This window comes from Rhinatrema bivittatum, chromosome 9, assembly GCF_901001135.1.
Source record: "Rhinatrema bivittatum chromosome 9, aRhiBiv1.1, whole genome shotgun sequence".
NCBI classification, from domain to species: Eukaryota; Metazoa; Chordata; class Amphibia; order Gymnophiona; family Rhinatrematidae; genus Rhinatrema; species Rhinatrema bivittatum.
The window spans coordinates 184,898,705-184,923,946 of NC_042623.1; the positions used below are offsets into that span (position 1 = coordinate 184,898,705).

A 25,242-nucleotide genomic window follows, 5' to 3' on the forward strand; every position below is an offset into this window, starting at 1 on the left:
TATCTTTCAAACAGAAAGTTCTCTGTCAAAATTGGAAACAACCTCTCTGCTTCACACCCTTTACAACAAGGAGTCCCGCAAGGCTCATCTCTTTCCTCAACCCTCTTCAATATTTATATCACCCCCCTCTGCCAGCTCCTCACTGACCTTAAACTCAAATTCTATCTCTATGCTGATGATGTTCAGATCATCATTCCCATTCATAGCTCTATATCTGACGCCCTGGAGCACTGGGAAAATTGCCTTGCAGCCATCAACTCCCTCCTCACCAACCTTCAGCTTGCCCTCAACGCAAACAAAACGGAACTCCTCCACATCTCCTCGCAACCGCCTGACCTCATACCTAATGACCCTAAACTTAACCTCCTCTCAGGTCAACCAGCTGTTAGGGACCTCGGAGTTCTCCTTGATCCCAACCTTAGCATGAAACCACAAATCAAATCTATCCTCAAAGCAGGCTTCTTCAAACTCAACGTTCTTAAGAAACTCCGACCCCTGCTGTACACCCAAGATCTCCGCACAGTGATCCAAGCCACCCTTACCTCCAAACTGGACTATTGTAATGCCCTCCTCCTAGGGCTCCCCTTATCTTCAATAAAACCCCTTCAACTTTTGCAAAACGCCACTGCAAGGCTCATTACCAACACACGCATACACGAACATATTACCCCTGTCCTCAAGGATCTACATTGGCTTCCCATCCTTTTCCGTATACACTACAAGACCCTGACCATAGTACACAAATCTATCCACACACACAACTCCAACTGGCTTGACCTCCCTTTCACTGCGCCCCTGTCCTCCCGAGCCACCAGATCTGCCAACAAAGGTAATCTACATGTACCGTCCTTGAAGGCAGCTCATCTCTCATCCACCCGTGACCGCTCCATATCCATTGCCGGCCCCGCCCTCTGGAACTCCCTACCCGTCCACTTGCGCCTTGAACCCTGCGCCATCAAATTCAAAAAGAAACTAAAAACATTCCTGTTCAACCAAGCCTACACAGAATAGACCCTCCCTTCCCTCTATTGCTCATACCCCCTAGGTGACCGCCCTTTTCCTTATATTAAGGAATCTAATCACAATGTACATTGTTGTCTTCTTGTTATGACCTCTTGTTGATTTCTTGTTGTTTAATCTATTTTCCCTACTGCTCTAGGTTAACCCCCTGCCCAGTTCGCCTCCCCTGTTGAAATGTACTTCTAAATCTTTTGTTAATATGTGAACCGGTATGATGTCCCCACTAATACCGGTATATAAAAGTTTCTAAATAAAAAAATAAAAAAAAATAGATTCCATGCTACTTATCCCAGGATAAGCAGTGGATTTCTGCAACTCCACCTTAATAATGTTTTATGCACTTTTCTTCCAGGAACTTGTCCAAACCTTTTTTAAACCCAGCTACATTAACAGTTTTCACCACATCCTCTGGCAGTGAATTCCAAAGTTTAATTATGCATTGAGTAAAAAATATTTTCTCCTATTTGTCTTAAATTTATCACCTAGTAACGTCATTGAATGTCTCCTTGTCTTTGTACTTTTTGAAAAAGTAAACAACTGATTAACGTTTACTCGTCCCACTCTACTCATTGTTTTATAGACCACTATCAAATCTCCCCTCAGTTGTTTCTTCTCCAAGCTGAAGAGTCCTAACCTCTTTGGCCTTTCCTCATAGGGCAGTCATTCCAACCCCTTTGTGAGGGAATATACAGAAAACTCCCTCAGACTACCTTAAAGGGCCAGGCACAGCTGACTCACCCGGTGTTTGTTTCTTAAAACCCAAACCCACATGGAATTCTGGGTGAAGGGAGGAGCCCCTCACCAGAGTTTAAGGACTCAAGGCCAGGAAGGTTTAATTGGACAGAGATCCACCAAATGCTAAGAATGCTGTGTAGAACCTGAAGCTAAGGTGAGCTGCATTGTTTGATTTGAGTTTAATTTTTCATTGTAAATAAAATGCACCCAAGGAACAGCCAGAACCTGCCTCTTTTCTCTGGCTGTTCCCCAAGCCGCTATCACCCAAGTTACCATAGATGGTGGTAGCAGTGGGATCTCTTGGCTAAGTGGGACGCAAAGGCAAGAGCTCACAACCGCAGCAGCAGGAAAAACAAAACTGTAGAGTTTTTTTCCCTTCCTTTTCCTGGGGCCTTCCAGTTCCACTCACCCTCCCTTTGTACAACAGGCCAAGAGGGATAGCCTTGCCTGTGCAGTCAAGGTTTAAGAAGTGAGTCAGGGCCTGTCAGGCCAGCAGGCTTGTTTCCTCCCTCCCCCACCCCCCCTTTCCCCGGAGAGTGACCCAGTTTGGAGGTAGGGGACATGGAGCAAGTGCCACAGAGCTTGACGGGGTTTACCCTTTCTGAGTTACTGTATGGGAGAAGACTGAGAGGAATCTTGGACATAGCCTGCGAGACACCCCAGGCAGAACCTCATTGATTTATTTATTTTATTTATTTATTTAAAACTTTTTCTATACCGTCGTTAAGTTAAATACCATCACAACGGTTTACAGAAGGGCACGATAAAGAGAAATATGGGTGGTATAGATTACAAATTACTTGTGTGCCATCATAGTACGGTAACAATGCCATGACGCCAAACGTCGTGACGTCACGCCTTGAACGGCCCAATTGCACGCACAGGGGCCGCTTTTGCCCGTGCAGGCATCCATCTCTGCCTCCGGGAGGCAGGGGAGCCGATGTCCGTCTCCGGAGGAGGGCTGCAAAAAAGTAAGTCGTTGCTTTACACTGCCAGTCCTGTCTCCCCTCCTCCCGGAGCAAGGCTGCTTTTCGCGCCTTGCTCCGGGAGGAGGGGAGAGAGGACTGGCAATCTCGAGCGGCTGCGAAAAAAAAAGTTAGTCGTTGCTTTACACATGGGACTGTGAGGAGGGAGGAGGCCTTAGCTGCTGGGGGGAGCAGGGAATTGAAGTGGTGAAAACGAGAGTCTCCCAAAAGAAAACAGGCAAAGTGCTGGAAGAAAGTGGAGGGAGGGGAAGAAAAAATACGGGAAAGCTTCAAAGCGTGTCAGGTCAATCCAGTAAAGTAAAGTAAAGCAGCCTTGCTTCGGGAGGAGGGGAGAGAGGACTGGCAATCCCGACCGTCCACTTCGTTGCTACTTTTTAAATTTTTTTTTTCGCTTTTTCGCTTTTTTTTCGCTTTTGTTGCTTCGGGAGGAGGGGGGAGAGGACTGGGGCTGCCCCGGAGACCAGCATCCATTGACGCGGCCAGGGCAGGTGAGCGGGGGCTGGGGGAAAGTTTGCCGCCTACCCTTACCCCTGCCTCTAACGCAGGGGTAAGGGTAGGTGGTAAGTTAGCAGGTTAAACGTGTGGCAAAACGGCAGGGTAAAAAAGCGATAGCCGGGGCGCCCGTTACTGGATGGTAGGGAATAGCTAATTCGCTCGTTTACATGTAATATACATGCCGCGTGCGGAAGGGGTTACCCGGGGATTTAAGGACGCGGTAAGAGTAGGTTAAAGGGGATTGTGGATCGCAGGAAGGGCTAACGCGGCCGGAAAGTGAGTAGAAAGCGGGTTAGGAGCGGGGTAAACGCGGCTGCACTTTACTGGATTGACCTGAAAGTAAGTTGTTAACCTTTCCTAATAATCCCCAGCATTCTATTTGCTTTCTCGGTTTCTGCTGCTGCACACTGAGCAGAAGATTTCAATGTATTATCAACGATGATGCCTAGATCCTTTTCCTGAATGGTGACTCTTAATGTGGGAACCTTGCATTGTGTAACTATAATTTGTGTAACTCTTCCCTAAATGCATCATTTTGCATTTGTCCACATTAAATTTCATTTGACATTTGAGTGCCCATTCTGTTGCGCTTCCCAGCCAAGCTGGTGCTGCAACCGGGCCTGCTCACCTGGTGCGCCCGTCTACCAGCTCCTCTCTCAATCCCAGCGCTGCTCATCCACGGCATCTACGAGCGTCCCCATGCCTATCGGGGCCTTCCTCCTTACAGCACTCCTCATGCTGGGGCTCGGCATCCTCCTCGGCATCAGCACCGCCCCTAGCGTGCGCACGCAGAGCTCTCCTGACTTTAAAGGGCCAAGCGTGGGAAACTCACGGGCGGCGCCTGATTCTGATGTCACCTGAGCCCTGTATAAATAGGCTCAACCACTAGCTCATTGCCTTGGCAATCGGGTCGTACACTCCGGTGTCTCTAGTTTGCCTGTTCCAGCGTCTCCAGTTTCTTCATCTCTCCATTCCTGGTAGTACCCTTCAGACTGATCTCATGGTACTGACCTTTGCTTGCTCTTGACCTCGTCTGACTGCTGCCTGGAACTGACCTCTGCCTGTCCACTGACCACATCTGACCGCTGCCTGGAACCGACCTCTGCCTGTCCACTGACCACGTCTGATCCCTGCCTGGAACAGACCTCTGCCTGCCTATCGACCACGTCTGACCACTGCCTGGAACTTGACCTTTGCCTGACCTGACTACTCCCGGATTGACTACAGTACTGACCTCTACTTCAGCTGACCATTCTGGACTGATACTCTGGCCTTGATCCTCACTATCCACTCAGACACTCTATTCTGGCCTCCTGCAAACTCTGGACACTCTTGCTTGGACATTGCGCACCCTTGTTCGTGGTGGGCAGTCCCCTGCGCTTCCTCTCTAGGAAACCCCACGAGGCCCACCTAAGACCAGGTGGCCCGGGTACCCAAGGGCTCAACCTGCGGAAACCCCGGGTTGCTATTGGCGAAGCTCCAGCTAGCCTCTGTCTCCTCCTGTGCTCCACCTCCTGGGGGCAGGTGCTCTCTGGGTCCGACCAGAGGGCCGTACCAATCCTGCACCAGACCAAGGGTCCACCTTCAGCGCAACACATTCTCCCAGTTTTTCAAGGTTCTCTTGCAATTTCTCACAATCCTCTTGTGATTTAACAACTTTCAATAACTTTGTGTCATCGGCAAATCCAATCACCTCACTTGTTGTTCACATTTCCAGGTAATTTGTAAATATGTTAAAAAGCAGTGGTCCCAGAACAGATCTCTGGGGCACTCCACTATTCACCTTTTTCCATTGAGAAAATTTACCAATTAGCCCTACTCTCTATTTTCTATCTTTTAATCATTTCCTAGTCCACAAAAGGATACTGCCCCCTAACCCATGACTTTTTAAATTTCCTAAGAAGTTTCTCATGATGGACTTTGTTAAATGCTTTCTGGAAATCCAGGTACACTATATCAACTGGTGCACCTTTATCCAAGTTTATTTATGCTCTCAAAAAAATATTGCAGATTGGTGAGGCAAGACTTCCCTTGGCTAAATCCATGTTGGCTTTGTCCCATTAAACTATTCCTATCTATATGTTCAGTAATTTTGTTCTTTAGGATAGTTTCTACCATTTTGCTTGATAGATGTCAGATTTACTGGTCTGTATTTTCCTGGATCATCCCTGGTTCCCTTTTTAAAAATTGGCATTACACTGGCAACCCTCCTATCTTCAGGTACCATAGATGATTTTAATGATAGTTTACAATTACCAACATCAGGACTGCAATTTCATTTTTCAGTTCTTTCAGCATTCTGAAAGGTATACCATCTGGTCCAGGTGATTTGCTGCTCTTTAGTTTGCCAATTTCCCCTATTGCATGTACACTGAGATGTTTCAGTTCCTTTGAATCGTCACCTTTGAATATCATTTCTGGCATGGATCTCTTATATCTTCCTCAATGAACACCAATGCAAAGAATTAATTTAGTCTTTCTACTATGGCCTTGTCATACCTAACTGACTCTTTTACCCCTTTATCATCTAATGGTCCAACTGACTTCCTCACAGGCTTTTTACTTCAAATGTACCTGGAAAAGTTTTTATTATGAGTTTTTGCTTCCACAGCAAGCTTATTTTCAAATTCTCTGTTTGCCTTACTTATGAATGATTTGCATCTATCTTGCCAGTGCTTGTGCTTGTTCCTATTTTCTTCATTTGGCTCCCTTTTTCATTTCTTGAAAGATGATTTTTTTAAAGCTGTTATAGCCTCTTTCACCTCACCTTTTAATCATGCCAGTAGTCGTTTAGCCTTCCTTCCACCTTTTCTAATGCGTGGAATACATCTGGTCTGGGCTTCCAAAATGTTATTAATACAAGGTTCATGCCTGGTGTAAACTCTTAACCTTTGCAGCCGCTCCTTTTAGTATTTTCCTAACCATTTTCCTCATTTTATCATAGTCACCTTTCTGAACGTTAAATGCTGTCACATGTAAGTGGGCTTTTAAAAATTGCTACAATATCTGGCATTGAATTGTCAATAGATTTTACATGCACGCAAATTGGCTTTGGAAAATTGCTGCAATATTCTGCTACATTTACGCATGCAACTCCTTTGAAAATTCACCTATGGAATAGGAAAAAAAAAACATATTAGGGCAAAGAAAGAGAAGCCAACAAGCAGGCATGTTGATACCGAGGAATTTACCGTTGATAGTACAAGTCTGGCAGAGCAACGCAGGGTAAGAGCTCCGCGTCTTCTTCCACTGTCTCTGAAGAACCCACAATCAGTAGCTGAAGTGGTAACAATCAGCAGGAAAGCTTTTAATCTGCACAATGTCATCTCCTTCCCTCCCTCCTGCACACCTTGTCTTCCTACGCCAATATTTATCACTCTTTGTAGGGGACCTGGCTCTCTCGCCTGCATGCCAGCACTTTACAATCCCTCATTTAAATATCATCTTGCCTTCCTTCACTGAAGGATTCCCCAACCAGTCCCTCTTTCTGCCACATTTTATTTTTTTTTTTACGGCAAATAAAGTTAATCCCCCAGAAAAAGTAATTGTTCCATCTCTGCTTGGCGCTGCATGTCAGCGGGAGCAGAGGCTGGCTCCCGAGCTCATTCCCCTTTCCCTACACCAAGGGGATCCGACTCAGAGGTAATTTGCTGAAGCCGCTTAAGTTCTGGGCAATTTACTTACAAAATCTGCCTCTGTAAACACAAAAAAAAAAAAAAAAAGTGATTTGATTTTATCATTGGTGTGAAGACTTTGCCCATTTACTGAGGATTGGCTTGTGAGATAGTAAAGTGGCCACAAGGGATGGTTGGATAGTGCAAATGGTCAGAGTACTCAATTCCAAGTAACTAGGCAGCCTAAGATTCAGTCCAAGTCCTCAGAGGGCCTCTGGCTCTTTTTTCTGACCCCCCCTAAGTGTGTCATTTTGACTCCCTCCTCCAACCTTCAGTTCTAATCCCCAGCTCTGCCATCAACTGTGTGACATCAGGCGAGTCACTCTATCCCCCACACACACACCGGTGCCTCAGTTCTAACCTCCGGCCTAACGCCACTGACCCAGCAAGTCACTTTAGCTCCCTGCGCTATAAATTTACCCATTCACTAAAGCAATGGCTGCATGCATGCACCTGAAGTGCTGACTAGCCATAGAGCAGAACTTTGTATCCATGTGGCTTCCTAAACTGGGAATGATAGAGCAAGGTTTAGAAGTCAGATGAATACAAATTAACGACATTTAGTTAAACTTTGCCATCAGATCCCTGACTTCCCAAGCTGCCGTGGACTCCCAGCCCAGTGTTCTCAACTGCTTATAGTGTGGGGGGGGGTTATCATAGGATGCACAGGTATTTTGGGGATGTTTCAGGGCTTTTAGCAGCTTTCCTTAAATTTTCTGGGCGGGAGAAGCCAAGGATCCCAGACGCACATTTAAAGAGAATCGCTGAAGGAGGATTGTGTGGACAGAATGTGACCTCCTGTGCAACACTACTGTGCAAATGATGGAAGATCCACAATTACTCACGAAATAAATTCAGATTGGCATGTTTTCTGCAGTTCTCTTTCCCACCAAGTTAATTTCAGTTTTTAAATAAAGGATACCTTTAAAAAAAAAAAAAAATGGGGCTGACTCTTTGTGCCTGGAAGACAGTTCAGATTTTGCCAAGGCTCAGCCGTATTCAGTTTGGCACCAGAGTATAATACGGGGACCTCCCTGGGCTAGGCTCACTTCTCTTGTTCACAGGGCGTCAAATCTGAAACTAAATGTAATCATTTTTCAATTGTCATCTAGAGCAGTGGACCCCAACCCTGTCCTGGGGGCCCACCAGCCAGTCGGGTTTTCAGGATACCCGCAATGAATATGCATGAGAGAAAATTTGCATGTTATGGAGGCACTGCATGCAAATTTTCTCTCATGCATATTCATTGTGGATATCCTGAAAACCCGACTGGCTGGTGAGCCCCCAGGACAGGGTTGGGGACCACTGATCTAGAGTTACTTTAACCCTTCCACAGTGATTTATAACAGTGAAACATCTGGATGTCAAAATAGTATAAAAAACCAGAAGGAAAGAAGTCCCATATTACAGTGCAGGTCTTTAAATAATTTTTTGGGAACAAATAAGCTAGGAAGGATTTTTTTTTTTTAAACAAATGCAAAGTGGTGATAAGGAAGGTTTCCATCAGAGCTGTTTAGATGTCAAAGGATTGGACCATGCACATAGGGACAAATTAATCCCAGCTACAATTACACAATGCTGGGTTCTGTATTGTAAATCACTACCCAGGAAGAGGACCTTGGGGTCCTGATGGACAATACGTTGAAATCCTCGGCTCAGTGTGGCGGTCAAAAAAGCAAATAACGCTAGGGATGATCCAAAAAGGAACAGGGAATAAAATGGAAATGTCATATTGCCTCTGTACTGAGCCTTGCTGAAGCTACACTTTGAATACTGTGAGCAGTTCCGATTGCCCGTCTCAAAAAAGCCATAACGGAATTAAAAAGGTGCAGAGGAGAGCAACAAAAACGATAAAGGGAATGGAATAGATCTCTTAGCTTGGATGAGAAGGATATGATACAATTCTGGAGCCGGCACCTTCAAAAGGATATAAACAGGATGGAGTCGGTCCCGAGGGTGGGGCTGCTAAAATGGTCAGTGGTCTTCGTTCTGAAGCATAGGGGGGACAGACTTAACGATCTAAACATGTACAGCCTAGAGGGAAGGCGAGATAGGATAGACTTTCAAATATCTCAAAGGTCTCCATGCACAGGAGGCCCGTCCTTCTCAATGGAAAGGAGGCTCTGGAACGAGGGGTCATGGGATGCAGGTGAAAGGGGTAGGACTCGGGAGTAATCTCGGGAAATATTTCTGTACAGAGAGGGTGGTGGATGCGTGGAACAGCCTTCCCAGTGGAGGTGGGAGAGACAAGGACAGCGTCTGAATTCAAGAAGGCCTGGGATAAACACAGGGGGGATCTCTGAGGGATTGTAAAGCTGAATTAGTTGGTGTGGATAAGCAGACTAGGCGGGCCGTATGGTCTTTCTCTGTCATCCCTTTTATAGGTTTCTAAATCATGAGTCGGGTGGAACGGGTAAAGTAAAGGTTGGTTATTTATTCTTTCAAATGATATTAGAATGAGGGGACACTCCATGAAACTGGTAGCCAATTCCAAATTTCAGAAAGCTTTTTTTTTTTGTTTTTCCCCAGTCGATGCGTATTTAAGCTGTGGAATTAGTTGCTGGAGGACGTAGTCAAGGCTAGAAGTGGAGGTGGGTTAGAAAATGTTTGGAGAAGCCTCTGGAGGACACCCATTAGCTACAGAGCCACGGGGATCGCCATTTCCTCAATCTGAGCGCAAGCAACAGGGAAGTAATGTTTGGGGAACTTCCAAGCGACCTGAGCTGGCTCACAGGCGGGATGCCGGACTCGATGACCCATTCGTCTGATCCGGCGCGGCACTTCAGGGAGTCCGAGAAGCTCTGACCCGTAAAGGGAAGGCCGAGTCGGTCCCGGGTTTTACCCATGGACTTGCCAAACTGCTTTTCTGAGGAGAAATTAGGATGCAGGATCACCGAGACAGAAGCAGGAGCAGCTCAGCTTGTCCCTTATGACAAAGAACTAAATAGCTAACTAAATATAATTTTCCCTTTGTCCAGATAATGGCACTGAAGCGCAGTGCAAAAAATAAACTTTATCTGAACAAAGCACTTCTAGGCAATCTGTCTGAGGACCCTTTAATCAGGAGGAAGTGGTCTTCAGCAGAAACGTCCTGCTAGTGCCGTGAGGGAGAGGCCACTATTGATGAGAAGAGCACAGAGGGATAATGAGAAGGAAGAGGGAGCCCCATATTAAAAAATGCTGTGCTCTTAAGGCGTGAAACCAACAGGAAGAATCGCGGGCCTCTAGGAAAGGCAGACAAAGGGCAGGACAATGCGTGGGGTTGCGAGACACTCGAAGCCGTGAGAGGTTGTAGTCTCTGTCCAGATCCCTCACCTAAACCACCAGCAGAGTCACCCTTAACTGGCACCTCAGCTTAGAGGCTACACCGAAACAGAGCTGGAGTCTCATCCTCGGAGAAGCTGCTCCCAAGCAGGGAGGATGAAGAGGTTTGTCTGGTCAGCACCCAATGTGTAGGCGTAAAGCACCGGGTCCCATGGTGGGGCAGTGTATGTATAAAGTAGCTTGCACTCCTGTGCTATAACTGTCTTATGGTGGGGCAGTGTGTGTATGTGTGTGTGTGTGTGTGTGTGTGTGTGTGTGTAGCTTGCACTGCTGCTGCCTGTGTTGTGCCTATCCTGTGGGGGGCAGAGTGTTTGTGTGTGTGTGTGTGTGTGTATGTGTGTGTGTGTGTATATATTTTGCACAGTTGCTGCCTTTCCTGTACCTTTCCTATGGTGTAGCAATGTGTGTGTGTGTGTGTATGAGTGTGTGTATGTGTGTGTGTCTGTGTTTCTGTGTGTGTGAGTGTGTGTGTGTGTGTGTGTGTGTAGCTTGCACTGTTGCTGCTTGTGCTGTACTTGTCCTGTGGTGGGGCAATGTATGTATATATATATATATATATATATATATATATATATATATGTATGGGTGTGTGTGTGTGTGTGTGTGCGCGCGAAGATTTAGCAGCTGCGATTCAGTGCCAAGAAGTGCAGACTCATGCATCTGGGGTGCTGCAATCCAAAAGAGCTGCATGTGATGGGGGGTGAAAGACTAATGTGCACGGAGAAAGAAAGGGATCTTGGGGAGACGGTGTCTGAGGATCTGATGACAAGGTGATAGCTAAAGCCAGAAGAATGCTGGGCTGCACAGAGAGAGGAATGATCAGTAAGAAAAAGGAGGTGATAATCCCTTGTACAGGTCCTTGGTGAGGCCTCACCTGGAGTACTGCGTTCAGTTCTGGAGGCCGTATCTCCAAACGGACAGAGACAGGATGGAGGCGGTCCAGAGAAGAGCGACCAAAATGGTGTGGGGTTAGTATCAGGTTGAAGGACCTACATATGTATACCTGGAAGTGAAGAGGTGCAGGGGAGATATGATACAGGCCTTCAGTACCTGAAAGGTTTTAATGGTGCACAATCGACAAACCTTTCCCGCTGGAAAGAAATCAGTAGAACTAGGGGTCATGAAATGAAACTCCAGGGAAGATGACTCAGAACTAACGTCGGGAAATATTTCTTCACGCAGAGGGTGGTGGATGCCTGGAATGCCCTTCAAATTCAAAGGGGCCTGGGATAAACACTGTGGATATCTAACGATTACAGGATGGAAATGAAGAAATGAGTGCCTGGGAGTAACTTGCTAATGCAGTGGTTACTACCCTTAACCAATAAACCTTCATACCTCTGATGCAACTCCATTATTGCTCTCTGCTTTAATGTCAGGGGGAAAAGAGGAAAAGGGGAATTAGATTCAAACAGCAACCAACAAGGACATCGAATTTTACAGTCTGGGAAAACAAATAAGCATGGGGGTAACTTGCTGATACTACCCTTAGCCAATAAGCCTTAAACTTGTGATGCACCTCCAACATTGCTCTCTGCTTCACCGGCAAGAGATAAGAGATAATGCGGAACTGGACTCAGACAGTAACCAACAAGGGCCCTGCCTTCTACGTATGGGGGTAACTTGTATGCCCCGGCGGATGCCACCCCCTGATGCCACCATTATACAGGAGACCCGCATGGGCACGGCCGATGCTACAAAAGCTTGCTGGGCAGACTGGATGGACCGTTTTGGTCCTTTTCTGCTGTCATTCCCATGTTTCAACCACGCCACAGTCCAAGGGCTCACACGCATGACACCATATCTTCCAAATGTAGGTACTTCGTTTCACTATAAATAGAGGCCTAAATTTAGGATTGCTGGTCACTTACCTAGGCACTTGATGTTGGAAATTAACGCCGGCTCGCTAATTTTGGCCACAGCTAGTCGTCTTAACTGTTTCATTTTAGCATCTAAGATCTTCTGAGTCTCGGCCTTGCCGAATGCCGTAGTGTTTCACGGCAGTGTCTGTGCGGGATGGGTGTGGCTGCCTTTGTTTAACACCGCTGACGAAACCCCTTCCCCGAGGATCTGTTACTAGCGCTGGGGGGGGGGGGGAGAAAGGAAGATTATAACAGCACTCACCGAAGAGGTCGTCTTTAGCCAGGGCGTAGAGAATACGGGACGCTCCTATCAAACTGTTCATGGCTGCGGAGAGCGTGGAGGAACACATCCCAGTGGTGACGAAGGGGTGCCAGATGCTAATGTCACGCAGGAAGCCGTAGTCATTTTGCAGGAGCGTCCTTTTCAAAAGAAAACAAAGATTATAGATTATAGGGGACCGTACAGCTCCGCGGGTTTTCCTTCTGCACGTTATTTTTTTATTTTGCTTTCTACATTTAAACGTGTTCACTTTTTAGTTTCTTTAAATGATTGTGTGCATTTTTTATACTGTTCTCCTGCCTTGAACTGCTGAAAGTGTGGGAAATGAATTGTTTTAAATAGAAATAAATATTTTACGGCACTGAGAGAAGCTTTCTTAGTGTAACAGCGCGATTAGTAAGAGGAGATTAGCGCGGTACGGCGATGGCTCCCTCCGTGCGTGTGACTTTTTTTAATCACATTTTCAATAGCTCGGTATTATACCATACTGAGCAAAGTTAGGAGCTCGTCCAGCCGAGGGAGAGCAGAGACAGGAACGGGGATTAGCGGATGTATGGCCGTAGGACACTATAAATGCCTGCGCTGCACTATGATCCGGAGCATGCATCGCTCATTCGGTCCATTCTGGAAGCAGTTCACCATGGTTTCTTTCTATACGTTACACTCAGCTTCACTTTTGCTCCTTTCTTCCACCGCTGTCCTGAAATGTCTTATTTTGATTGGAGGAATTGTGCGCGTGCTGTCTCTATAAATGGACAAAGAGACTAGGTATGCTTCGTTAGGGTGGCGAGATGCTGGAATGATTCGCTCTGGAAATTTAACGAGGCGAATCCCATAGAAGCGTACGAGAAACCCCCCCGTCTCCGGTCCTGCGATTGCTTTACTGGAGGACACTGCCTCCTCCTGACACTGGGTCAGTAAAACCCAAAAAAGACCTCCTGGTAGCTACATCAGGGATCCTGTCCAGTAAAAGGGAATATGAACCCGTGACAGGAAAAAAGAAACATAAAGCACATTAATCTGTCCTGCAGGAGGTCGTGAGCCAGCTTAGCCTGGAAATAATCATTTGATAGCGTTTTTTAAAAAAATATTTTGATGTTTTACGGTTCTTGATTATGGGCTATACGAAATCAGAGTGACGATACCCACGGCGCCCACAGGGAATAGCAGCAGGGGGGGTCATCCCGGGCTCTTACTGACATCAGGACTCAGACTGGGACCCCCACAATCCCTTAGGAGCAATAAATATCCCGATAGGAGGCATTAATGAGCTAATTCTACCTGAGATGAATGATCAGGACAGGACTGAGGAGGGGGGGTCACCTTCCTCACCGTCCTTTCCCAGTCCTCAGCTTGGTCGTTAATGGTTCTGGGCATGAAGAACCAGGGTGAGCCGTGTTCATATTTTGATGAGGGTAACCCGCACAGATCGGCAGCTACAAACCCCCAAACGCAGGGCGAGCGGGCAAACCTGCCAGGGAGTGGGCAAACCGTTTTGGACCTTGCCTGGCCGTCCGCCCTGGGGGCCTGCAGGGCTTGGCTCCCCGGCGCCGATGCCCAAACCCTATCACTTAATCCTCTCTTTCACATCTCCAGCCATCAGAAGCCATTCCCTTCTCGGAGCCCGTGGGAGAGGCTGGCGGGCTCTGCCTGTAAGCCCCCTCTGCCACAACTGGTGCAGCCGAGGACTATTAGGGGAACCCCAGAAACCCATCTCTCTCTCTCTCTCTCTACCGCCCCGGAGGAGGTCCAGAGCAGGTGGAGCGCTCCCATTTACGGATTCATCTCTTACAAGCAGGCAAGCCACCCAGTGGCCTCTGGAGCATGAAGAGGGTTTATTGGCTTCTCCATGATACCTGATGAAGCCCCCAAGGTATCAAACCTGATTTATCTTTCTCCACATGCAGAGAATAAAGTGCAGGTAAAGGGAGAATTGGACGGAAGACTGATACAACTACTCGTGTGGAGGAGCAGCCTAGCGGTTCCAGCAGCGGGGGTGCAAGCCAGCGTTGAAATCCCACTGCTGCCCCTTGTGACTTCTCCCTCCACCTCCTCGGGTGCAGACTGGGGGACAGGAGAATTGCTGCAGTACCTGAATGTAATCTGCTTCGAAGTGGCCGTGAGGCAGAATATAAAGCAAATAATACTGTGCGGCATGCGCCCTCCCTGAGTTTATCCGAGCTCCCCTGCGGGCTGTGAGAGACAGAGAGTGCCCCGGGCAGCAGGGAGACGGAGGCACTCGGGTGCAGAGCACGGCAGGGTTGGGCTACATGCAACCTTGCAAACCCTAGTGCACGAATGTCCGCCTCCCCCCCGGTGTGCGCAGGGATAGCCTTTCTCCTTCTGACTGGAGATGGGACTGGGCAGCGCACGGCTGAAAGTAGCTCGCACTCTGCCTTCCCACCTGCGCTGCTGGCAGCTCCTGGAGGCAAAGGGTGCACAGTTTGCCAGGACAAGACTAACCCGGAGCTCGGCCTCTGTCCCCTGAGCGCCTGCAGGGTGTCTCCCCAATCTCTCACCAAGACCTGGCTGTCTTTTCTTATTTAACTCTATTGATTAAATCCCAGGACGGGCAGGTGGCAAGTCCCTTCCAGGTACTTATTGCACTATTACTACGAAAAAAAAATAAAATCAATCCTTCAACAACCGTTTGCAGTTAGAACCTGAAAAAATCATTAAGATTCGCTGCTTTTAAATCTTAATGCCTAATTGTCTGGCTTACAGCCTCATTTATTTTTAACCATTTTCTTAATAAATTCAATTCCCCGTCTCTTTTGCCCTGTCTGTTTGTCTTGATTTAACTGTAAGCTCTACTGAGCAGGGACCGTCTCTTATATGTTTTTTTGTACGGCGAGCAGTGTTCAAGAAGTGTTAGGTAGTAGTAGTAGGATTGTAGGTCATGCCTGAGGGGAAATAAGTATTCATAATAATAATTTATAGAAGATTTCATTCAAATTATATCCCAAATTGCTTGAAATATTTTTATTTATTTACAAATCTTTGTATACCGCTTATACATGGGTAATGGTAGGCGGTCTACATATAAAAACCATACATAAATAAGTCATGATAAAACAGACTTTAAGTGTAACCGATAATAAAATTAAATAACATGAGGGAGAAAAAACTATAGTGGAAAATCTGCCTGCCAGCTTTTAGCTTCCAAAGAGGGGACAGAAGGAAGAAAATCCTTTGTATTGTTACCTAACTGCAGCTCGAGTAAATCTAAGGGAAAGGGAATAAAGCCATCCCAGCCCGTCAAGGTGTCGCTCCTGTCACCAGAAACCCATGCAAGCAGCGGGGGGAGCAGGGAGGGAGCTTTTAAAAAGTAGTGCAAGATATATAAAACATATAACAACTCTGGGCAGAGAAGAGGAGGCAGGCACCAAGAGCACAGGAAACGCCTCTGTGTGCATAAGGGGGTAGATTTTAAAAGAAGCGCGATCAGCCTACTTTTGCTTGCGCATCAGACTCAAGCAAAAGTACGCTGGATTTTAGTAGATACGCGCGGAGCCGCGCGTATCCACTAAAATCCTGGATCGGCGCGCGCAAGGCTATCGATTTTGTATAGCCTGCGCGCGCCGAGCCGCGCTGCCTCCCCCCGTTCCCTCCAAGGCCGCTCCGAAATCGGAGCGGCCTCGGAGGGAACTTTCCTTTGCCCTCCCCTCACCTTACCCTCCCTTCCCCTACCTAACCCACCCGCCCGGCCCTGTCTAAACCCCCTCCTTACCTTTGTCGGGGAGGCGTAAATCCCCGCGCGCCAGCGGGCCTCCTGCGCGCCGGGCCGCGACCTGGGGGCGGGTACGGAGGGCGCGACCACGCCCCCGGGCCGTAGCCACGCCCCCGTACCCGCCCCCAAAACGCTGCCGACACGCCCCCGAAACGCCGCGACGACCGGGCCCGCCCCCCGACACGCCCCCCTCCGAGAACCCCGGGACTTACGCGAGTCCCGGGGCTCTGCGCGCGCCGGGAGGCCTATGTAAAATAGGCTTCCCGGCGCGCAGGGCCCTGCTCGCGTAAATCCGCCCGGTTTTGGGCGGATTTACGCGAGCAGGGCTCTGAAAATCCGCCCCAAGAAGTGCCCTGCTGGGTCAGACCAAGGCCCATCACGCCCAGTGTGCTGTCCCCCCCTAGTGGCCAGTCCAGGCTGCAAGTTCTCGGCAGATCCCCGAAGGTCTCCTGCATCTCGCTTCCAGGGATAAGCGCCGGCTTTCCTCAAGTCCTTACCTACCGATTATGGACTTCGCCTTCAGAAACCTCGTCCAATCCTCTGTTAAACCTTCACTACGAAGTAAATTTTAAGTCCCGGGTGCGGGCGCGTACGTGCGCGTGTTTGACAGCGCGCGCGCGCGGATGCGGCAATTTTATAACATACGTGCGTACGTACGCGAGCCTTACGAAACCGGCTCTGCGCGCGCGATTTTATACCGACCCTTGCGTCTGGGCGACGAATAGACTAATTTTTGTGCGTTACGTGACTTACACGCCGCCCGCAGCAGACGGTTAAGCTGTGCGGCAGGGGGGCTCCCCGGCGTGCGGCTGCGCGTGCAGATACCTCAGCGCAGGCTTCGTGGTGCAGTCCCAGCCCGCCCGTGTCCTGCCTGTGTCCCCCGCCCATTTTTGTGAAAACCGTTGTTATGCGCGTACCGGGAGATATGTGCGTACCTGCATGGGTTTTTGTTGGTTTTTTTTTTAAAATCAGCGCGGCGCGCGCCGAGCTGAGTCGCACGCCTATGTGAATCGCTTTGACCGCATCCTCCGGCAACAGATCCCGTAGCCTGACTGTGCGCCGACTGAAAAAATACTTCCCACGATTTGTTTGTTATCTGCCAGTCGCTAGTTTCATGCGGTGCCCCCTCATCCTAACGTTCTTGGAAATAATTCATTCCCCACCCCACTTGTGATTTTATAAATCAGTTCCTCTCTTTTCCATGTGAGAGGGCCCCTAACCTGTTTAACCTTTCTCTGAAAGGCAGCTTATCTATCCCCTTTATCATTTTTGCCGCCCTTCTCTGTACCTTTTCTATGTCCGCTGTAGCTTTTTTTTGACAAGTGGCGACCGGAACGCTAATGCAAACCTACAGGAATTAGCATGCAGCGCCCTGCCAGGACAATCAGCAGGCAGGGAGACCACTCCAGATGAATATTCAGCTGTCTTTCTGACTTTCGGAGAGCCATCAAATATCGATTTCCCAAGGGTGTGAAAGGAGTTGCATTTTACTACAGACTTCTCCCTCCGTGCACCCCCCTTCCTCCCACCTCTCAGAAACTGGCCAGGTTTTAAAGAGCTTTTCCCCCATCTATGAAGCCTTTAAAAGCAAAACTGGACGGTGAAAGATATTCTGACACCAAAACTGGCAGTCTAGAGGTTGATGTCAGAGCAATAGAAAGGGGGAGGCAGCTCCTGTTCACAGAGTGATCCCTGGTCCAGCCTTCCCTGATTGACAAACGGATGGAAGCTTCACCACTGTGACCGGGCCTGAAGGCACAGGAGCAAGAGGGGTTTACGTCCAGTGGAAGGTTTTCACAGGAAACGAACCGTGAGGGGGCCTCGGAACTAAGAGCAGGCTAGAAATTATCAGCGCTCACAGTCAAACATGGCTTTCCCCCCATAGTGCAGCTCTTCGTATGCAAACCCCATTCATTTTCTCCCACACGAATAGACCCAACAGCCAGTAAGAGCCACGGAAAAGAGCATCACAGGATGCCCTGAAAAATGCCAATGCTAAGTGACAGGAGGACACATCCTTCCCTCCTCTTAAGCACATAAGAACATGCCATACTGGGTCAGACCAAGGGTCCATCAAGCCCAGCATCCTGTTTCCAACAGTGGCCAATCCAGGCCATAAGAACCTGGCAAGTACCCAAAAACTAAGTCTGTTACTGTTGCTAATGGCAGTGGCTATTCTCTAGGTGAACTTAATAGCAGGTAATGGACTTCTCCTCCAAGAGCTTATCCAATCCTTTTTTATTTTATTTATTTATTTTTAAATTCTTTATTTTCAAAATTTTTGAACTTACACCCAAGAATAACTCTTGTACAGCAAAACTGATGCTTGCCATCATCTATAGAAATAATACAAGAAACACAAAAAAATAACTAACCATCATCAGGTAATTATTTATTTATTTAAAGTCTTTTTTATACCGAAGTATAGCAAAAAATGCCTTCACTCCGGTTTACAGAATAACAACTTGATACATACAACGAGTTTGATACATATAACTAACAATATGAAAGATTATGCAAACATAATATGAAATAATTATGCAAACATCGTAAATTATAAGAACAATTGGAGGCGGAACTATAAGCGCACATATTTAAGGCAAAATATAATTAATTAGTTATGAACAACCAAAGTGATGCCATTACATATTTTCACTAACAGGCCGAGACTTGAGGGGATGCCTCTTGGGTTCGGGCATCTATAAAAGCCCTAAGTTGTGCGGGCTCAAAGAAATTATAAATAACACCAGAGTGCTTCACACAGCATTTACATGGATATTTAAGGTGAAGTTGGCACCCAACTGAAGTACTGACAGACACATATTTAGAAATTCCTTTCGTCTGGTTTGGGTTGTTTCAACCACATCCGGATATATCCAGATTGGATAACCATATACCTTACTTTGCCTATTTCTAAAGAATAATTTCATTACATAATTACGATCAGACAAAAAGGCAAATGATATTAATAAAGGTTTCCTTTGCGTTATCTCGGTGTCCATAGTAATTTCTAATATATCAGATATATCTATTGTAGGTGTTTGAGTCCCTACTATTTCCAGTCCTTCAGTTTGTGCCCTCTGGCAACAAATTCCAGAGTTTAATTGTGCGTTGAGTAAAAAAGAACGTTCTCCGATTAGTTTTAAATGTGCCACATGCTAACTTCATGGAGTACCCCCTAGTCTTTCTATTATCCGAAAGAGTAAATAACCTATTCACATCTACCCGTTCTAGACCTCTCATGATTTTAAACACCTCTATCATATCCCCCTTCAGCCGTCTCTTCTCCAAGCTGAAAAGTCCTAACCTCTTTAGTCTTTCCTCATAGGGGAGCTGTTCCATTCCCCTTATCATTTTGGTAGCCCTTCTCTGTACCTTCTCCATCGCAATTATATCTTTTTTGAGATGCGGCGACAAGAACTGTACACAGTATTCAAGGTGCGGTCTCACCATGGAGCGATACAGAGGCATTATGACATTTTCCGTTTTATTCACCATTCCCTTTCTAATAATTCCCAACATTCTGTTTGCTTTTTTGACTGCCACAGCACACTGAACTGACGATTTCAATGTGTTATCCACTATGACGCCTAGATCTCTTTCTTGGGTTGTAGCACCTAATATGGAACCCAACATTGTGTAATTATAGCATGGGTTATTTTTCCGTATATGCATCACCTTGCACTTATCCACATTAAATTTCATCTGCCATTTGGATGCCCAATTTTCCAGTCTCACAAGGTCTTCCTGCAATTTATCACAGTCTGCTTGTGATTTAACTACTCTGAACAATTTTGTGTCATCTGCAAATTTGATGATTTTACTCGTCGTATTTCTTTCCAGATCATTTATAAATATATTGGAAAGTAAGGGTCCCAATACAGATCCCTGAGGCACTCCACTCTCCACTCCCTTCCACTGAGAAAATTGTCCATTTAATCCTACTCTCTGTTTCCTGTCTTTTAGCCAGTTTGCAATCCACAAAAGGACATCGCCATCTATCCCATGACTTTTTATTTTTCCTGGAAGCCTCTCATGAGGAACTTTGTCAAACGCCTTCTGAAAATCCAAGTATACTACATCTACCGGTTCACCTTTATCCACATGTTTATTAACTCCTTCAAAAACGTGAAGCAGATTTGTGAGGCAAGACTTGCCCTGGGTGAAGCCATGCTGACTTTGTTCCATTAAACCATGTCTTTCTATATGTTCTGTGATTTTGATGTTTAGAACACTTTCCATTATTTTTCCTGGCACTGAAGTCAGGCTAACCGGTCTGTAGTTTCCCGGATCGCCCCTGGAGCCCTTTTTAAATATTGGGGTTACATTTGTTATCCTCCAGTCTTCAGGTACAATGGATGATTTTAATGATAGGTTACAAATTTTTACTAATAGGTCTGAAATTTCATTTTTTAGTTCCTTCAGAACTCTGGGGTGTATACCATCCGGTCCAGGTGATTTACTACTCTTCAGTTTGTCAATCAGGTCTACCACATCTTCTAGGTTCGCCGTGATTTGATTCAGTCCATCTGAATCATTTCCCATTAAAACCTTCTCCTTAGAGCTCTGGGGGTGGGCGGGCAGTATAATTTGCAGCTCTGGCAAAAAGTTGTAGATTTCTTGCCTCCGTTCTATTTTCAGGCTACCTGGGGACCTGGGCTCCATCCTGCCTGGGACCTTTCGGGGTAGGTCCAGGGCTCCTTCTCTGTACTCTTCTCCCAAGGTGCAGGGTGGTTGTCTTGGGGTTTTTACCGGGCAGGAGAATTGCTGGACTCAGGGAATGGGGGAAGCCCTGTGATTGTGATGCCCAAGGATAGCGAAGACCTGCCCTCCGAGGCGGTGACCCTGCTGCAAGGGGAAACTCTGGTGTCAGTATTTTTTTTGGGGGGGGGGGGGGGGGACAAGAAGGACTTTTTGGTTAATTGCCCAGAAAGAAGAGTTTTGCCCTCGTTCCTGCCTGGAGCGGAGAAACAGCCCAAGCTGCTTTCTGAGCACTGGATCCCACCCCATTGGGATCCCCACAGGGAAAAGGTCAAGAGTAAAGATCCTGAAGATCTACTAACTGTGAGTAAGAGACTTTTAAAGATCTTTGAGGTCCCCCATCCGGCATCTTCACCCCCTGGGGAGAGGATTTACTCTGTGCATGGACAAGATTTTGCCCATCTTTTAAGGGGTTTTCCCAACCATTTTAGGGTTACCCTGCCCACCGGGATCACCACCTTGCCTAATCCAGGAGCGTGAATAGTTCCCACCCAGATAGAGAACAAAGGCTGTAACCAAACAGAGTCTGTGGTGCTGGATTCATATTTATTGTGCCATTATTCACTCAATTCTGAACAGTGGAGATTTATTTTGGACACTAACTCAGGGCGTCCTGACACACAGCACCCAGTGAAGAGATGACCCCCTCTCCCAGGGCAAGTTCAGTAATGAGAAAGTCAACCCTGCACTGGGCCCTGAATGTTAACTTTTCCCCCCCCAACAAAAAGGATCCACATCCTGGGGAAAGGGGCACAAGAAAGAGCCAGCAGGGTCCCTGCCCCAAAGAGATTATAAATTATTTTATGGCCCCACCAGTGCAGGACACACACACCGGGGTGGGGGTTACACAAATAGCATGCTAATGACCTCAATAGCTAGGTACCTGCTTAGTAAGGACGTGCATTCATTTTGGACGAATTAGACAATTTCAATGAAATTGTCTAATTCATCTTGGTTCGGAGGACCTGAAAAATGATCGTAATTTTTCCGATATTACGGAAAAATTTGTTTTTTAGGTTTTAGCGCGCAGTAACACTCTGGCACTCTGGCAGCGGCCCGCACCGTCACTCCTCTCTTCCAGCAGTGGCCCACAGCGTCACTCCTCTCTTCGGCCGCCAATGGCCTGAGTCGGCGGCCGCGGCGGGGGGGGGGGCAGGCAGGGTGAGGCAGACGCCACGGCGGCTTTCCAAGAGAGAGAGAGAGATGTTTTCTTGCCGCCGCGAAATTCTGCCGCCCGAAGCGACCACCTCGCCCTGCCTCATTACAGAACCGCCCCTGCTTAACGAGGAGAGACACGATAAAGACACACTTCAGATGTCCGACAAGGATTCATAATGCACACGAAATGAACCTGTCTTACGATGGAAGGAAAGTTCGAGACTCAGGTAGATTCAGGAGCAACATCAAGAAATATTTTTTTTTTTCATTGAAGGGTGGTCAATGTGTGGACTGTCCTCCTGCGCCGGAACGCAGGAGGACAGTCCACACATTGACCACCCAAGGTGGCCTAGGGTAAGCACAAAGGATCTTTATTTGCAAAAAACTGAAGACCATGGAATAGCGGCTGGGTCTGGCAGGTTGCAAGTACAATAATAATCAGAATTAGAAGTACCAGTGAAAACGCAGCTCCTCACATGGCCAGGTCTACCAGGGGACTGGCAGGCTGCCATCATCTTGTGAGGCTGCCTCTTCGGGGAGCAGCCAGGCTAGTTTTGTAGCTACCTGGATTATTGCAGGACCTGGTGGCTGAACAGGAGAGGGGGAGAAATGCTGGGTGTGAACTAAACAGGGAAACTTGAACGCTTTGCTGTCCAGAAGGATAAAGTACAAAGGCAGGAAGGCAAAAACGGTCCTGGATAAGAGGGATATCCTAAAGATGGTAACGCTCCCTGGCTGGCAGCTGTGTACAGGAATAACTGGGCAGACTGCATGGACCAGTCAAACTTTATCTGACATCAACTGCAACATTACTATGTAAACAAAACATGGGACTGTGCAGCACAGGGACACAGCGAGGATGATACAGGTAATACTGGGTGTAAAGAGTGGTATGTGAGTACAGTGAGGGAGGCAGCTGGCGGGGGATACTGGTTATACTGGGATACAGGGGTGCAGTGTGAGGCAGCACAGTGCAGGGAGTGAGGGAGGGTTATACTGGTTACACTGGGTGTAAAGAGTGGTATGGGAGTGAGTACAGTGAGGGAGGCAGCGGGCGGGGGATACTGGTTATACTGGGATACAGGGGTGCAGTGTGAGGCAGCACAGTGCAGGGAGACAGCAAGGGTGATACTGGTTATACTGGGTGTACAGGGGTGCAGTGTGAGGCAGCACAATGCAGGGAGACAGTGAGGGTGATATTGGTTACACTGGGTGTACAGGGGTGCAGTGCAGGGAGGGAGCTGACTTCAGCATATATTAAACATAATTACAGGAAGGGACGGTGATGAACTACCTTAACTGGAGCCTCCTTTTTATGTCTCTCTCTCTCTCTCTCTCACTATTTGCCCATGTAAAGCATAGAGAAGAGAGAATATCAAAGCATCCTCTGGAAGATTTCACTGTGCATGAGAAATGATTTGTGAGCCTCCGCCTGACTGACACAAGCACACCCCGAGTGCTGCCCGTCTCCTCCCTCACTGTGCATTAAGAGATTGCAACCTGATGGCTGTAATTGTAACCAGCTCCTGCCTGCTCGCTGCTCACCAAGGGGCAGAGCCTTTCCCAGAGGTGGAAATCAATCTGTACATGGCACCTGCCCTTTCCAGACACCCCCCCCCCCCCCCCCCACACACACACACACACCTCCCCAGTACCATCCTGATTCCACCCTCAGAACGCGGGAGCCGCTGGTGGTGCTTCCAGTAAGGCCAGATTTAGACCTGGAGAACATAGGAAAGTGCCCAGGACACCACGTTCTGAAGGTGCCCGACAGCTGGGGACCCCCCCACCCTCCTGCTGCTCTCTGGCTTCCAGTGGGGAACCCCCACCCCAGATCTTCTGCCTATGGGCGCCATCATCCTAAATCCAGCCCTGGCTGCTAGGGCCCCAGGTCATGACACAGTGTAACAACAATTGAATTGAGGCTCAGAAGAAGAAAAAGAATTTAAATTGAAAAGAGTTTCATTTAATGTAACAAAGTATGTTGGTAATTGTGTGTTTAGGGGATAACAAATGAATTGAGAATAACAGGGAACAAAAACTTCACAGGTGTGAAAAAATGAGGTGATACATTGTAGTTGAAGGGATATGTTTACATTGTATTAGTGTCTATTGTAACATTGTTAAAGTGATGTTTTAAGAAAAAGTGTGTCTATAACATGGTGTCTAGTTGAATGAATGAGTGAGTGAGTGTATGGAATGTAGGATATTTCATGTATGTTTTTAAATAAATATATGGAATAAAATATGTAAAGTATTTAAAATGTGAATACGGGTATAGTGTATGTATATCTACAGTGTAACTGGGGACATCTTCAGCCCTGGGAAGAAAGGTGTCTCCTACTTATCAAGCGGCGTTAATACTCTAAACATTAAGAACGAAAACAGGCACCGGGCTGGGCCAGCGGCTTCCTCCGCCTTCCACTGCAGCTGCTAAGAGGGGAAAAGAAAGGACGTTCAAAAGGTTTCTGGCGGTAGATCACCCACTGCTTGCAACCGCGTCCTTCGCTTGGGGCCATCGTGACTCTGAAAGCTTTTGTGCAGCCGGGATGCCAAAAAAACCCCCCAAAAACCACGTGCTTCTGAGCCACGTGCCCCAGAGGTGGCTGCACCCGTGGCTCAGAATGGAAGGCGCGACACAGATCCCAGCCGTGATCGACTGGGACGGAGCGCAAAGCTGGCCCTCCCGCGATTAACGTTTGAAGAATGAGGGAGGCCTGGCGCGGTCCCGGTCCCGCGTCCGCCTCGTGGCCCCCTTGCAAAAAGACCCCCCCCCCCCCCGGCCCACCCCCACCGCAGGACAGAGGCCGCGACCACTTCATCCCTAGAGCGAGGGCTCCCTCCAAGATCCGTCCCCTTAGCTGCACTTTCGAACAACGAAAGGAGAAGGGGGGAGAGAGAGAGAGAGGGGAAAAGAGCCCTAATAAATCAAAATAAAGGAAATAAAATTAGCAAAGCAAATTGCGAGAAGCAGAAGAGGCTCTCACGCGCTCGCTTTAGCACTGCTATTACTTCTCCACGCGACGCAAGGAGCTTTCTGTACAGTTAATAGCTTGCAAAGTGTTTCTGAGCCAAGAGCACCAGGATTTATACGTTCACTTCATTTCTGGATCTGATTTCCCCTGGGAATACGTCTTGCACAATAATAGCCATGCGTTTTGGGTGGTGAGGGGGGTGGAAGCTGAGCCCCCTAGCCAGGCCATTTGGCACCTACGGC

At 47.6% G+C, this 25,242-nt stretch overlaps 1 protein-coding gene across 1 annotated transcript in view; it reads right to left on the reverse strand.

Annotated features, from left to right (window-relative positions):
• The window catches only part of LOC115099202 (solute carrier family 12 member 9-like), a 460,475-nt gene that overhangs the window by 295,580 nt on the left and 139,653 nt on the right, over positions 1 to 25,242 (reverse strand). The window contains exon 7 of the mRNA XM_029616633.1: positions 12,359 to 12,516. Coding sequence (XP_029472493.1) covers positions 12,359 to 12,516 — 158 coding nt within the window. The remainder of the gene's footprint in view (positions 1 to 12,358; positions 12,517 to 25,242) is intronic.